Source organism: Jaculus jaculus, chromosome 9 (assembly GCF_020740685.1).
Source record: "Jaculus jaculus isolate mJacJac1 chromosome 9, mJacJac1.mat.Y.cur, whole genome shotgun sequence".
Taxonomy (NCBI): domain Eukaryota; kingdom Metazoa; phylum Chordata; class Mammalia; order Rodentia; family Dipodidae; genus Jaculus; species Jaculus jaculus.
Window position 1 is genome coordinate 30,177,900 of NC_059110.1, and position 15,689 is coordinate 30,193,588.

The window sequence follows — 15,689 nt, forward strand, 5'->3', positions numbered from 1 at the left end:
TTTACTCAACAAAATTACTCTTAATTCCGAAAGGAGAGAGAAAAAGGTCTTAGTTGCCGAGTGTTGTCTGGTGTCGTGCTGTCCCTAGACCTCCGCACCTGCCCCGCGCGCCTCCCTGCGCTTCAGCTGGTCTGCACTCTCAGCAAACTCGGCCCCTTTGAAGTGCCACGTGTTGTGAAAATTACCCACTTCTGTCTCTCACAACACAGTTCTTCATTGTCTCCATGCCCCTCACATAGTGATCTTTTCCTGACTAATAAATGACTGTTTGTTTCCAAGTGTAGAGAGACAGAAAGAAAGAGAGAGAGAGAGAGAGAGAGAGAGAGAGAGAGAGAAAGAGAGAGAAAGAATGAAAGAAAAGAAGGAAGGAAGGAAGGAAGGAAGGGAGGGAGGGAGGGAGGGAGGGAGGGAGGGAGGGAGGGAGGGAGGGAGGGAGGGAGGGAGGGAGAAAATATGGGCATCCCAGGGCCTCTAGACTCTAGATGCATGGGCCACTTTGTGTATCTGGTTTTATGTAGACACTGAGGAATCAGGTCATTAGGCTTTGCAGGCAAGCACCTATACCACTGAGCCATCTCTCCAGCCCCAAGTGATAGTTTTTAAATTCTACCAGAGATCCATTTTTATGTTTAAAAGATTGTGCATAATGGAGAAAGGGCAGTGTGGAAGTTTTAGGACATGTTAGTTCCCAGATAGACCTAAGATAACAAGTCATCTCCTGGAAGCTCAATACTTCTAATATCCTAATTGTCAAAACCCCGTCTACCTTCCTCTTTTTCCCATGATGCTCTGGAGCAGGGCCAGCACCAGGGGTTCAGCCATAGCTTCTGTGTTTTATTTTATTTATTTTTGGTTAGGGAGGGGGGAGTCAAGTTAGGGTCTCTCTCTAGCACAAGCTAACTGGATGGAATCACTGTGTAGTGTCAAGGTGGTCTCGAACTCCTGGTGATCCTCCTACCACTGATTCCCCAAGTGCTGGGATTGAAGGCATATACCACCGCACCAGCTCACAGTTTCTGTTTCTAAATGAAGAACTGTCACATATTGCAGTTATTGTGGAGGAGGCTGTGATTGAACTAGGCAGTCTAGTCTGTTGTTTGCTGTCGCAAGTGAAAATATTTATAGATTTTTGTCATGGCAGCACAAGATTCTGTCTCTAGGTAGCTTGGTACAGGAGCTTTAACTTTCATTAGTTGTTGGAAGTAACTTCTTAGGCTCGCCATCTTGAGAGGATCTGGGTATTGGATCTACAGTGAGCTAAAATCTAGTAAAATTTGTCTTTTGTACTAACCACAGTCAGACCCTTGAAACATACTACATTGCTGGCTGGTGACTACATGTAGACTTTCTTGTCTCAAAATGTAGCATCCTGCAGCTGACTTAATTTTTTATATCCTAAAATAATTGATGTTTTCCTTTAGTATTTCTCATTACTCCTTGATGGATCCTTGCCTAGGTCAGAATAAAGTGGAAGAAAAAATATCCTCACAATTCAAGAGAGTATAGTAATGGAATCTCAGTCTTGCTCTGAGGTTATTTTCTATCCTGGTCATCTTACTTGTTACCAGAATTAAAGAAAAACTCAGATGCCTGTTTTCAACATTGCAGCGAGAATGACTCTTGGCAGCACTTGCCACCCTGCACATGGGAGGAGGTATTGTCCTTGACCTTTATCTGAAGCCAAATATGCATAGCATATGATGTAAGGGAGTTAATAGATGAGCAGAAACTCTACCCACTGTTTTGTTGAGAGCTTGGTCCACTAAGAGATGTAAGTAAAATAACAGAATATAAATAGAATAAAAGAAGATGATACTGTGCTGTTAAAAAGGTCTCATTCTGGGGACTAGAGAAATGGCTTACTGGTTAAGGTGCTTGCCTGCAAAGCCTAAGGACCCAGGTTGGATTCTTCAGTATTCACAGATCCACAAGGTGGCACAGCACCTGGAATTCGTTTGCAGTGGCTGGAGGTCCTGGTGTGTCCCTTCTTATCTATCTATCTAATCTCTCTCCTCTCTCTCTGTCTCTTTCTCTCTCTCAAATAAATAAATATTTTTTTAAATTTTTTAAAGGTCCCATTCTGTTTGCATTATTAGCCACTGCAAAGAAAAACATGATCAGTTTCCCCTAATCACATCTTAGACCTTTTTTTTTCTATAAGACAAAAGAAATCCAAGAATAATGCCAGCATACACAAAGACCATGTATCTCATCACCCAAATTGTACAGTTTTGATTACGTTTTAGGAATTTCTCTCAATTCAGAATGGTTCTTAACTAAAATAGGTGTCCTTTTTAACCCTTTAAGAATATAATATGTCTTTTTAGATGCAATACCTGTGTAGATTAAATATGTTACAATCTTAGGTCATGGCAATTTTAGGTCAAACACCTTAGGTATAATCCTAAATGCATGCTTCTCATTCTGTCTTCCCAAATTAACCTTTCTCCATACCTTTCCCAGCAACAGTCTTGCCTCTTCTTCAGAGTCTGACATACCTACCACTCCTTGCCTTCAGTATTTTTCATCCTCATATTACTTTGTCTGCATTAGCCGTCTTTAAAATGATGTCACGTGTTATACCCATTATAGTTACAAACCTATCTGCTTGTGACCCATAAGCTTCTTGAGAGCAGAGACTGTCTTTGATCATCCCACATTTCTACCAGTACCTAGTAGGAAACCTTGCATTCAGCAGGTTCTTGGTAAGTGTGTATTGAAATAAAAGGATATAAGCATCCGTATGGCCACACAGTAAGTGAAATTATGCTGTCAGCACCTCTAAAATCCTGGTTTCAGGTCATCTGCAAATTACCATAACAACAAAAAGCATAGCATGTCTTCTTGTTAAACTAATGAACTTAATGCCAAGAACTTATTGTTAAACCAGTGAACTTAATACTAATAGCTTACTGTTACACCCATGAGCTTAATACCAGTAGCTTGCTGTTATATCAATAAGGTTAATACCAGTAGCTTGTTGTTACACCAATGAACTAAATACCAGCCTCTCTTTAATTTTACATCTTCCCTTCTGTCCCTGTTTGTTCTCCCATAGAACAGTGACCCTCAATTCAGTTATGTGAATTTCTTTATTTTAAATTCCAGCACTCTATCAAGAGTCACCTCCAGAGGTGAAAGAGCGATCCCCTCCTCTAACGCCCAAGGAAAAAACAAAATTTGAAAAGCCTCCAGCTTCTCAAAAGGTAAATGTTTTCAAGAATATGTGTTGCATATGTTCTTTGATTTTTTCACTCTCTATATAAAATATTTCCTTCTTTTCATGCTTATAATCCTTTGTTGTTATACTATATTTATTTTGATTTTGGCACCAACATGAACTATATAAGGCAAATGCTATAGCCATTTTCCAGATAAGGAAACTGAGGAGGCTCAGAGAGGATAAAGTAGGCCCCTTGGTCACAGTCTAAGTGATGGGACAAGTACCACATGTGGAACTTGTGACTTTATGCATGATACATTTTCCTCTGTACACATACATCTTTGACCATGATACTGACACTGTTTTTAGTCTTGATTAGAAGGTACATATTATGCCAGAGGTCACCGGAGTCAACAAACCAAAGCTCTCCTGTTTTTCTAAAGGAGTCCTTTTACTTGTCAGTGTTTGATCTAGAACATTTCAAATAATGGTAAAGGTGGATGTACTAGCCACAGGAATGTCATGTGTTGTGTTCCGTTTGATCAGTTCTTCATAGACATCAGTCAGTATTGTTCTGGTCTTAGTAGTCAAAGAGCTTACTGAGCACTGTGCTATCATATGTGCATTGCTTTGTAAACTTTTCTCTTATGTGAAATTGGCACTTGCTCTGCTGCTTCTTGCCCGTAAACTGAGAAATATAATCTTCTATCATTCCAATGTCATGGTCAAGTTTTTGGCCATTGAACCTGCCCTGTATCACTTAGTCATCTAACATGCAATTACTGAGTTTTGACTTCTCTGCCAAGTGAGCATCCTCTTAGCCCCCACTGAAACAGGCCTGCATGGGCAAGGCATTGCTCTTTATGAGCCCATAGGCTGGTGGTGAGCCGTCATGCAGCAGGTGGTTCCAGCAGACTGCTGGGAATTTTAATGGAGATTTGTGCACTGTGAGTTGGAAGCACATCAGGAGAAAGGCTTCCACTTGCCCTGGAGAAGTCCAAGGAGAGTTCCCAAGAGAGAAATCCTTGGCTTGAGAAATCCTTGGCTTGAGGTGTCTAGGATTAACAAATATGAGCTGGATTAATTTAGAACAAAACATTTTCCCAGAGGTATGGTATGTTAGGATTGTGTCCTAGGAGAGAGGGCCTATCAAGGAAGATAGGCCACAGATAGACAGCCAAGTAGACACTGCCAATATGCTCAGGTTTTATCTTCTAGACAGTAAGAGTTTCCTGGAGCCAGTGACCCAGGATGTGACATGAAAGAATTTGCATAAAATAACCCTAGTTGGCAGCATAGGTGGTTGGGTTAGTAATAGCTAAAACCTAGTGCAAGGAAAGCAATAGGAAGCCACACTCTAGCCCATGCTGACCTGGAATTCACTATGGAGTCTCAGGGTGGCCTCGAACTCACAGCAAGCCTCCTACCTCTGCCTCCCGAGTGCTGAAGAATTTTTATAATACAACCAAATAGATGGCAATACCTCAAAAAGTACTGAAATGAACAAGGAAGATTTGGGAAGATGGAGGCGATACAAGGTGGTCAGCAAGAAATAGCAAGCCCAGTTTTGAATATTTCAGTTTGCTACTGTTATCTTCAGTGGTCCCAAGTGGAAATAATCACAAACAGCTGGAAATGCAGGATTGGAATTCAAGAGGAGGTGAAATTCTAAAAATCAGATAAAGAGTACTTAGATGTAGTCATGGCATTATATTATGCATAAGAACTGTTGATTATAGCAATAGCCCAGAAAGTATGTTGTCAAGTTGCAAGAGAAGGTGGCCAAAGACAGAACACAGTTGACATTAGTATTAAGGGACATCCAAAAGGAAGAGTAAGAAAGTACAGTTAAAGGGAATGACAATTACTAGAAGCTGTGATGGACAGAATCAGAGCGCATACCAGGGAGGGGAAGCAGTAAGATCATCTGAGCAGTTGGTAGCTTTGCCTAGAAGCAATGAAGTAGCAAGCAAGTGAACCCATATAAGGAAGCCATTCCCATAGCTTCACTTTGAAAGACCAAAAAAAAAAAAAAAAGAAGAAGAAGAAGAAGAAGAAGAAAAGAGAGAGAAAGAGAAGGAAGGAAGAAAATTGAGCAATGGCTTGATGAAGACTTGATGTCCAATGTCAAATAATGCTTTTTTTAATATTGGAGAGAAACAAACTTATAAGAAGGCAAAGCCAGTGGCTAGGCTTAAGGTAAATAGAAGAATCAGTGACACAGTGGATCATGGAGGAAGCAGGAAGATTGTTTTTATCAGAAAGGAAACTACTTAGTGTAGTGCTTTTTAACAGATGGTGACTTTATCTCTTGGCAGACATTTAGCAATGTCTGGAGCCATTTTTATTTGAGATACAAAGAAGGAATACTACTGGATCATCCGCAGTGTAGAGTGGCTGTGGATCTTGCTAAACCTTGTACATTGCAACAGAGAATTCTCTGTCAAAAGCAGTTCCCCTTTCAGACAGATAAGTGGGAATGGGATATATTGATGCAGTCAAAGTCTGGGCGTTAAGGATATCTCAGTGTTCTGTAAAGCAGGCCAAGGGCCACTCCTAATGTGAGGAGTAGAGTATGAGCCCATTTGGCACATACCTCACAGAGATTCCTCAGGAATTCTGGGAGTTACTATTTGGATTCCATTAAAATGTCAGTGGTCCAAAGATAAACAATTGGGTTTTCTTTTTCTTCAGTAGTGTTCAATATCAAGATCCAGTAGTAAAAAGGCAAATTTGGCTTGAGATGTAACTGACTTTGTGTGTGTGATAGTCAAGCAAGAAGATAAGACACTCCTGGGGGAGGCTATCGCCATGGAGATACCCCAGAGGACAGGGAAGGCTGCTAGATCAGAAAGGCAGGTTATCTGCAGGGTTGTGGTAAGCTATTCATTTCATTTCATTATTGACAATTCAGCACCCAATTTAAGACTCTGGGTAGATGTTTGTCCTAATTCGGGTTATTATGAAAAATATTTAGTAGAACATGGAGGCTTAAACATTACTTCTCATAGTTACAGAGACTGGGAAGTTCACAATCAAGGTGCCGGTAGATCTGGTAAGGATTGACTTACTGCTTTGCAGCTCCATTGCATCCTCACAGGGCTGAGGAAACATATTCCATTTATAAAGGTTCCACCCTCCTCACCTAATTACCTTCCAAAGCCCTCACACTGAAGGTTAGGATTTCAGCATATAAATGTTAAGGAGACGAAAGCCTCTAGCTCACAGCCCTGCTAATCTGAATTTACAACCTGATGACATTTACTGCAGTGGAAACACAATGTCAGCATAGCGCTAACAGCAATTTTACTTTATGTCAAAATGTACGAAATGCTATCTAAGAGACAGCCTTAATTTGTACTAACTTAGTGGTCTCCCTGACTGCAGCTGTCTCCAAATGTACTCCTGTGCATTAGTTCTCTGCTAGCCAGAGGCACTCTGTATCTTACTCTCAGTGTCTTACTACCTGTGAAGCTTACTGCCCTCCCTCTTCCTGAAGGGTCTGTTCCTAAGGATAAGGCTTGTTTACTGCCAAAGAGCTCTCACTGTGTGTGTCCTTCTTCTCAGATGGATCCACTGCATAGTAGTTTTAGTTTAGACCACAGTTGCCCCCACCCTGCCCCCCTCCCTGTTGCATAGCCTTTGCCCTTACAGGTTGATCTCCATGCTGTAGACACACCTTTACATTTACTTCCTAGGAGGCCAGACTCCTTAAGGCCTGCTTCAAGCTAATCTCATTGATGTCCAAATCATAATTCTACATCGATCTCTGGAACTTCAAGATAATGCAAAGTAAAAAATTTTTAAGTATAATTGGGCTTGGGATGTAGCCAAGTTTAGACTTCTTGCCTAGTATGCCCAACGTCCTTGATTCAATCCCCAGCACTACAAAAACAACAACAAATGGGGCTGGAAAGTTGCCTTTGCCTGTGAAATCTAAGGACCCAGGTTTGATTCCTCAGTACCCATGTAAGCCATGTACATGTACATGTACATGGTGGCTCATGCATCTGAGGTTCTTTTGCAGTGGCTGGAGGCCCTGGCAGGCCTATTTTCTCTCTCTCTATCTCTCTCTGCCTCCTTTCTTTCTCCTTCCCTTCCTCTCCTTCCTTCTCTATCTCCCTCTCCCTTTCTCACACATAAATAATTTTTTTAAATTAAAATAGGTAAAGCAAGTGTTGAAAGTAAGAATCCATTTGAGTAAGGGAATAGAAATCCATTTGGATAAGGGAAGTGAATAGAGGAGAAGGACCTCAAAATAGGCTTTAAAGAATATAATTTTATCTGTTCTATCTGAATTCATATGTTAGGATGAGGATGTGGCTCAGTGATGGATTTCTTGCCTACCTTTACAAGGCTCTGGTTCAATCCCCAGAACCTCCCCCGCCCCCCACAAAAAAATAGCCTACTACAAACAGTACATATAGTTCAACTCCTTGAAGTTTGCTCTCTATGTATTGCTGAGTATAGTAATTACTTTGAGAAGAAAGGATATAGAGTGATCCATGCTCACATACATTATTATTATGTTGCCCAGGCAGTTAAAATGCTTTGAACACACTATCGTGAAACTGACAGCCGGCCCTTGAGAAACGGGAAACTAAGCTCTGCAGCACCTGGCTAGTTGCCTTTCTTAAGTTTGGTTCTTTATCGAAATGCATATCATTTGATCTTGTCAAGATCCTGCCATATAAACCCTCCACAAACTCTGTCAAAGGCCTATTTCACATGTTTGTTTTAAAAATATTATATGAGTTATAAGATGTTTTCTAAGAATATGAAAAGCCTCTGTTAAGGTGACTTGGATTGTGGGAGGTCTGTGTTCACATCCCATGCTGGGAAGAGGACTTCAGAAATCATCTGGCCATTCTAGCTCAGTTAGAGGAATGGCCGCCATGTTTGCCTCTGCCTTTTAGTTGACATTCATGACCTACAGAGTTGAGCAGATTCTATGTCACAGTGCTTTTTACAACCTTGCTTGTTTCATTGTCCTGCGTGTGGAAGTTCTAAACTGTAATCTGTATACTTAGTTTTGGTTTGGGGGATTAAATCTCACTTATGTTGTCTAGACTGGCTGGAACTGCTGGGCTCAAGTGATTCCCTCCCTCAGTCTTCCAGGTAGCTGTGACTACCAACAAGCACACGCCACTACATTCAGTCTTGTTTTCTGTGCTTTGAATGAAAAATAAGAAAAGAAACCTCAATAGTTTTTATTTTCAAATTGCTTCTATTGAAGCTACACAATAAAAAGTAAAATTATACCTTGTAACGGCTGGGCAGCTGCCTCCCTTCTCAGCTCTTCCTGGTGGAACACACCTGCCGTGGCTGGATGGCTTTGCTATTCTAAGATCACCGCAGAAAAATATCCACCCTAGCTTACCTTCATGAGAGAAAAGCGTTTTGGTTATTTTCAGTATTTTACTAAGCACATATCTTCAGTAAGAGCAGATGCCTTAATTCAAAAAGGCTATTTCCTCAGCCAGAGCCCACACTGTAGTTATGCTCAGAAACCACTTATCTAGAGAATCCAGAGAAATCAGATAAATCCATGGTAGTTCCTCTTCCAAACACACACACAAAGTTTTGCACTGGTGATTCTGTCAACCATTCAGGAAAACAGTAGGCGATAAATAGATTGTCTTCAGCTTTCAAGGATTTCACTTAGTCTTCAGGAATGCTAAGAATTGTTCCATGCAATATTTTTTTCAAATGTCATTTTTTATGGGAAAAACTTCCATTTACTGGTCTTTGTACCAAGAGTGAATATGAATTATTTTTAACCATAGGAATGACATGACTTATTATTATGTTAAGTTGCTACAACAAATTTATTATAGACACTGGTAAATTTCTAAACATGTAGAAATTAGGCACACTGCATCACTGGAAATACAATTACAATTATTTGATCAATTTTCACATATATATACACATATATACATATATTTACATATATATACATATATACATACATACATATATATATGTGTGTGTGTGTGTGTGTGTGTGTGTATAATATATATTGTTGTTGTTGTTGTTGCTGTTTTGTTTTTTCGAGGTAGGGTTTCACTGTAGTCCAGGCTTTCCTGGAATTCACTATGTAGTCTCAGGGTGACCTTGAACTCACGGTAATCCTCCTACCTCTGCCTCCTGAGTGCTAGTATTAAAGGTGTATGCCACCATGCCTGGCCCTCAATTTATATTTTTTACCTCAGTAATTTTGTTTATCAGAGAAAATGCAGTAGTTTTATCTGTCACTTGTTGGATTTGTCTTGTAGTTTCAGAAATATCTTAAGTTTTCTTCATTTATGTTAAGATAACTGAACCAATTCTTAGTATATAACAGGACATTGATAAAACTGAGATAAAAACTTTACCTTATATGTAATTTTAAAATACTCATTTGTTGAACTCCATGAAGTATTTCAATGCAGACATTATTGTCTTTGTCTCCCCCATAATTTGTTATAATAGCTTAAAATGATTATTGTAAAAAAGTATTAATTTCATATTTGTGTTATTTGTATTTTTTAAAATATCCTCTACTCTGGCATGTAACGTACTAACACTTCACAGAGCAAATGGCTGGGACAACAGTGATGTGCAGAGCCAGTGCAGGCCCCTTCCCACCTCAACTCCCCCCGCCCCCAAGAGTGAGTCCGGCACACCCCAGCCCGCAGAAAGAGATCCAGATTCCCACTGGATGGGACTATCACGTCTCGACCCTTGAAGGTCTGGTGCTAGTTCTGTCTTCTAGGTTTGCACCTGCCCTGCACCACTGTATTGGCTTTTGTGCCTTGGTCCCTATTTTCTCTCTGTCTTTTGGGGCAGTGGCTCTCAACAGAATGAGACCACACAGGCTGCTTGTTCTCCATGTAGTTTCCTTGGGAAGATCTTAGACAGTTACAAGTAGGGCTGAAATAAAGAGCCAATGATACTGTCTCTCTTTAATTTTATCCCAAAATTAGGTTTATAAAATGCTCCTTTTTGTCTTCTTAGCTCCCATCATTCAATGTTTACACAAAATAATGTGTATGTGAAATTGTTTTCCTATTTAGCAGTCTTCTCCTTCTTCACTTCTCCTTTGAGTCTGAGCTGAGCCTTCAACATGTTGCATTTGCCTATGCGCATCTTCCAGACAAACTCACATTAGAGAATAAGGTAGATTCTCAGTAAAGATCCTAGGATTTTTTTTTTTTCTGAAAACAGCCATTGGATAAGTATTTGTAAGACTTTTGTCACAGATCTCAGTGCATGCCATGGGCAATGAAACTTTTCTGCATTTATAAGAACCGTTGATAGACTTCTCTGAGGTGAAGCATCACTGAATGACAGTCCTACCTACATGCACAGGATAGCGATGTGGCACTGATGCTCTCAGTCTCACCATGCTGCGCTGCTCACTCTGACTGCGACTCTAAGGATTGCTTAGTAAAATATCATTCTTTTTCTATGTTGATGATGTTTTCAAAGAGTAATGTCATTAGCAATTTTTTTTTTTTTCTGAGACTCTGCTTTAGATCTAAAATGTGAAAGATGTGATTGGGAGAACTTTCCACCAAACATCTGTCATAAATTGTCCTTTAGATAGTGGCAGGGTAGATTATTATCAGCCACAATGTCTTCTGACTTGACAAGCGACATGACTTGTTCTTGGAAGATCTCCGCTCTAACTCTGCTGTCCTCTTGTACTGTCAGCCTTTTGACCTCGAGGGTTCTGATGCTGGGCTCTACGGGCACTTGGAACTGCTAATTTATTGTTGTTGGGAATATGTTATCCTTGTGTCTTTTGCTTCTATCCAGAACAGGCCAGAAATACTCCCTCCCAGTTATGACAGTTAAAAGTATTATACTCTCAGTGTGGTGGGACATACTTGGAACCCCAACACTGGAAAGTTGAAGGCCAGAGGATTAAAAGTTCTACCTGAGACCTTACCTCCAAGACAAAGTAAAAATAATCTTGCAAGCATTTTGTCACATTTCTCATATGAGCCAGAATAACCTTCACTCCCTAGATAAAACCCAGTGCATTATTTTAGAAGTAAAGAAAATGAGTACATCAGGATATGACCTTCTCTAGGAGTCAAAATAATTCCCCAGTTACAAACTACTGTTACTATTTTAAGAGAAAAAGACATACATTAGAGTGTTTTATGTTTAAATAACAATTCTTATTAAAGATTCCATTAATGAAATTTCCTTTTGCTGTTTTATTATCTGGAAATCTGGGAGGTGTGGTGTCATAGTTATAGACGGCCCTACTGAGAAACTGCTGACACTGTGGGACAAGGCTTTGCTATGTGGCCTCAAACTCACAGTCCACCTGCCTCAGCCTCCCAAGAACTAGGGTCATAGGCATACTCCACAAGACTTGGCTTTGTCAGATGCATGTTAGTCAGATTAGGCTATCTGTTAACTACTTTTTATTTCCTCTACTTAACAAATTAATGCTAATCTTTATATAGCCATGGACAGTTAACTTATTTTTATTTATTTATTTGAGAGAAAAAGAGGTAGAAAGAGAGAATAGGTATGCTAAGGTCTCCAGCTCTGCAAATGAACTCCAGAAGCATGCACCATCTTATGCATCTGGCTTATGTTGGTGCATGGGGAATCAAACCTGGGTCCTTTGGCTTTGCAGGCAAGTGCCTTTTATTTGCCAAGCCATCTCTCTAGCCTGAAAAATTAACCTTAGTAACATTATGGCTGTTGCTTAGCAGTCACAATAATAAGAGTATACTGGTCAGTAATTTTAGCATAGTTACTATTTTAGGTAGCATAAGAAGGGAAGAACCTTTTCTTATTTAAGAGTCTTTTTTACCAAGACAAAGGATGTATGCAATGAAAGATCATTTACAATGTATTAGAAGAAGTTATGTTTATATATCTTTTACTTAATATTTTGCTCTCAATGAATCTTTTATTGTCTACTAGTGTTGTTTCCTTATTACCATAGGGTTGTTTGTGCAACCCCTCCTCCAGGATACTATATCTTAACAGAGTGAGTTTTCTGGTAATTCATGTGATCTCATTTAGGAATAACTGTGTCCTCATGATGGGAGACTAGGAAATAATTCAGTCCCAAAAGAACAAGTGTTTATAGGAATTGTAGAACATAGGATGACACTCTGGTGTTCTTTGCCTTGTTGCTTATCTGCAGTTTTCCATTCTTTGCACACAAGTCACTTAGACCACGAGAAGCAGATTCATGGAAGTAGCACTGGTTAGCCTTTGACGCCACATGCATAGACTGACCAGCACTCAAGTCTCCAAGCACAGGGCAAACCACTCGCCCATTTTTATCACTTCTGTTCTGTGTGTATTCATTGCTTTTTAAAAAAATCACATTATTTTGTTGACTGTTTCAGTGTCAGATTCATGATGCCTGCCTTCAGAAAGCCCATGATCTTACCACTTTTTTCCATTGGCCTCACTACCCAGTTCTCTAACACACACACACACACACATGCACGCATGCACGCACACACACACAAAATAATAATATCCGCATTTCCCAAGCTGTTAACCTCTTATTGCAAGTTAACTTGGGCTTCTGTCTTCTTAAAAGTATTCCATCTAACATGAATTCCTTCTAATTTTTGGTCCAGTTTTCTCTATGTTTCTGTGTTTTTACCCTCATTCCTGTAGCTATTCTCAAGGACCATCACTTTTTTCTGTAATCATTTTCCCTTTTCACATCCTTCTAGTGCTCAGGCTCCATGTACTCACTCTTCTACCTGCTAACACCTTCCTGTTCATTTATATTTACATTGAGTGGTTTTTCCAGGCACTGTGGAAGTATGGAATCTGTGCCATTGTGGCCAATAAATTAGAAATAGTCCCTGACTTGCATTAGTCCGAGAAGTGAAAATGACATTAGTCAGTCAGGAAACTAAGCACCAAAAGACAGTGGAGGGAAACTGAGGCCATTTTTGAGAAGTAACAAGGTTAGCTTTGGGGTACCTCTAAGATGTCGGAAGCAGCATGTGAAGAGCCTAACCCAGTGCTGCATGATGACAGAAGCTCAGGATGGGATGGTGAAAGGAGAAAAGCCTGGCTAAGCAGTCAGAGAGGATCATGGGAGCCTTCACAGAGCATGCTGAGAAACTGCAGTTTGTCCTAAAGGTGGCAAGGAGTCATCCAGGTGTTGAAAGCAGGGTAATGCTGTGATTAAGTTGCCTGGTTGCAAAAGCTCATGCTAGGGCTTTGCATATAACTTGGCAGTAGAGTTGTGTTTAATTACTTAGCTCCCAGTTGGATTTCTAGCACTATCACCAAGTAGATAAATAAATAAATGCCTCATTCTAGGGTGTGGGTGAGGGTCCTATCACCCAGCAGGAGGTCAAGTGCTACTTGAAGCCCTAGTTTTATTTTTCAGAATCAGTATGTTAGATTTCTGTTGATGTGTTAAAATACCTGAGAGAAACTAAAAAGGAGAAAAGATTGCTCCTGGCTCACAGGTCCAGAGCTCTCAGTTGATAGTCAGATGGCTCTATTGCTTTTGCTTTCAGGCCTGTGGTAAGGCAGACCATCATGTGGAAAGGAGAGGAAAGGCGTGGTGGATTAGAGCATCATGTTAGCCAGGGAGTGACCAGCAGAGAGGGAGAGAAGAGGGGCTGGGACTGAGACACTTCCTTCCAGCACGTACCCTCCAAGACCCACTTCCTCTGCCTCTTTTCTATCACATCTCAGTACTGCAAGCCAGGTATGCCTCATCAGTAAATTAATCCACTTGCAAGGGAAGAGCCTTATTGTCAAATCACTCTCCCAGAAGCATTTAGCTCATGGCCTTTGAAATCAGTTAGATTCAAATTGAGCCAAACCACACCACCAAAAAGTTCATTCTAGAATCTCTGAGAAGACTGGAAAAGGTAGCGTACAGGAGACTTAGGTCCATAACCACGCTGCCTCAATTTCCTTATATTCCAAATAAATGAGGAAATAGAAAAATGGCAAAGGAGAATACATGTATGTACAGTTTGGCCAAACCAGAAGGAGAAAAAAATCCAGTTTTCCTCTCCACCATCCTGTGGAAAGTCAGGGGACAACAGGTAGAACATGTATCAATATAGCCATGAGGAAGGCTAGCTGATTGCCTGTGTTTAAGTACTGTGTTCCATCATATCCAGTCGTCTCCAGTCTGAGCTGTGGTGCTACAGGCAGGGCTTGTTGACATCACGTGATGTGATAGACGGGATGCACAGCCCAAAGTGTACATGCTTTATGTTCAAGACCAAGGTTACAGTGAAGTTATGTGGTGCAGCATGGGCAAGCACTAGCAGAAACATCTCCGTTCATGTCACACTTGATGTTCAATCAATTTTTGGTCATTGAACATTCAGAAACCTTTTACTGTTGTAATATTTTTTCATGACCTCAATTCACTTACAATGTTGTGACCCACAGTTTAAGAAATGGGACCAAGACCACTGATAGGGTATGCCAGGCCATGAAAATGTTATTTTACCAGGAGTGATTCCACTTCTACTTGTCTATGCATGAAGCTTTCAAGGAAAATCATGAACATTAGTTTTCTATCAGTTCAGCTTTGAAAAACATACTAGTGTTCCCCTCTAACTACCTCTGTATCCTTTCTAACTCTGAGCCTCCATTTCCTCATCTGTGAAATGAAACAGGGGAACTATGACAGCATGTGTTTTTATTATGAGCCCTTCTATTCCTTGGCAGGTGAACAAAATACCCCAAGAGAGGGTAAGTGGCTTGCTCAAGCCCAGAATTAATAATGGAACCAAGAATAGAATTTAACCACCAAACCCTCATTGGCATTTTTTCTCCATTTTTTATTTAAAGAGAAAAATTCCCACAAAGCAGAGATGTACAAATTATAACTATTATTTGGAAAAGGTAACTATATCAGTGGGTTTACAATCTATGAAAAAAAAAGCTGTACTGTACTGTATCATAAATTTGCCTTATCTAAAGCTGATGTACTGGCTGTGACATGCATCAATTGAGCATTTACCTGATTTTATATTCATTTCAAACCTATAGAAGTATTCAGTGAGTTGTTTGCATGGCCTGTTTCTCTTTCTCAAAGGTGTTTGTAAGCTTTCTTCTTGGTAAATCTCCATATAATCAATAGTGTCATTTAAAATCATTCCATTAATCATTCTTTTTCTATTTAATTCCCATTGCATTCTAAACTGAAAATCATCCCTAAGAGGTTGTGAGGGTTTGGGAAGCAGGAGTTTCTAGATTCTGGTCTTTCCATTCATCATCCTGGCTTTGCTCATCTTCCTCTCTTCATCCCCTCCTCTCCAAATCAAGGGTGCCCGTGAAGAGGAAATGAAGTCACAAAACAACTGAGAGGTGTGTGTGGAAAGGAGGGAAAGAAGGGTAGCCATGCTTTGGCCTTGTTGATGGAGGGAGGGGTGTTTCTGGGTGATGGTGATGACGTCCCAGTGGGGGCTTTTGTTTAAAGATAAACAGTTCACAGAGACAACTCCTTCTTCCCCCTGCTACTGCCTCCATGAGTCACTACCCATATGGCCTGCTGCTGCTGAGA

General features: G+C 40.3%; 1 protein-coding gene across 5 annotated transcripts in view; it reads left to right on the top strand.

Annotated features, from left to right (window-relative positions):
• Ahi1 (Abelson helper integration site 1) overlaps positions 1-15,689 on the top strand; it is a 151,697-nt gene that overhangs the window by 118,649 nt on the left and 17,359 nt on the right. For 4 of the 5 annotated variants that reach the window (XM_045159340.1, XM_045159342.1, XM_045159343.1 and 1 more), the window contains one exon: positions 3,109-3,206. In XM_045159340.1, the coding sequence (XP_045015275.1) occupies positions 3,109-3,206 (98 nt within the window). Of the gene's footprint in view, positions 1-3,108; positions 3,207-15,451; positions 15,494-15,689 lie in introns of all 5 variants that reach the window. The other variant, XR_006638959.1, reaches the window with a different exon arrangement.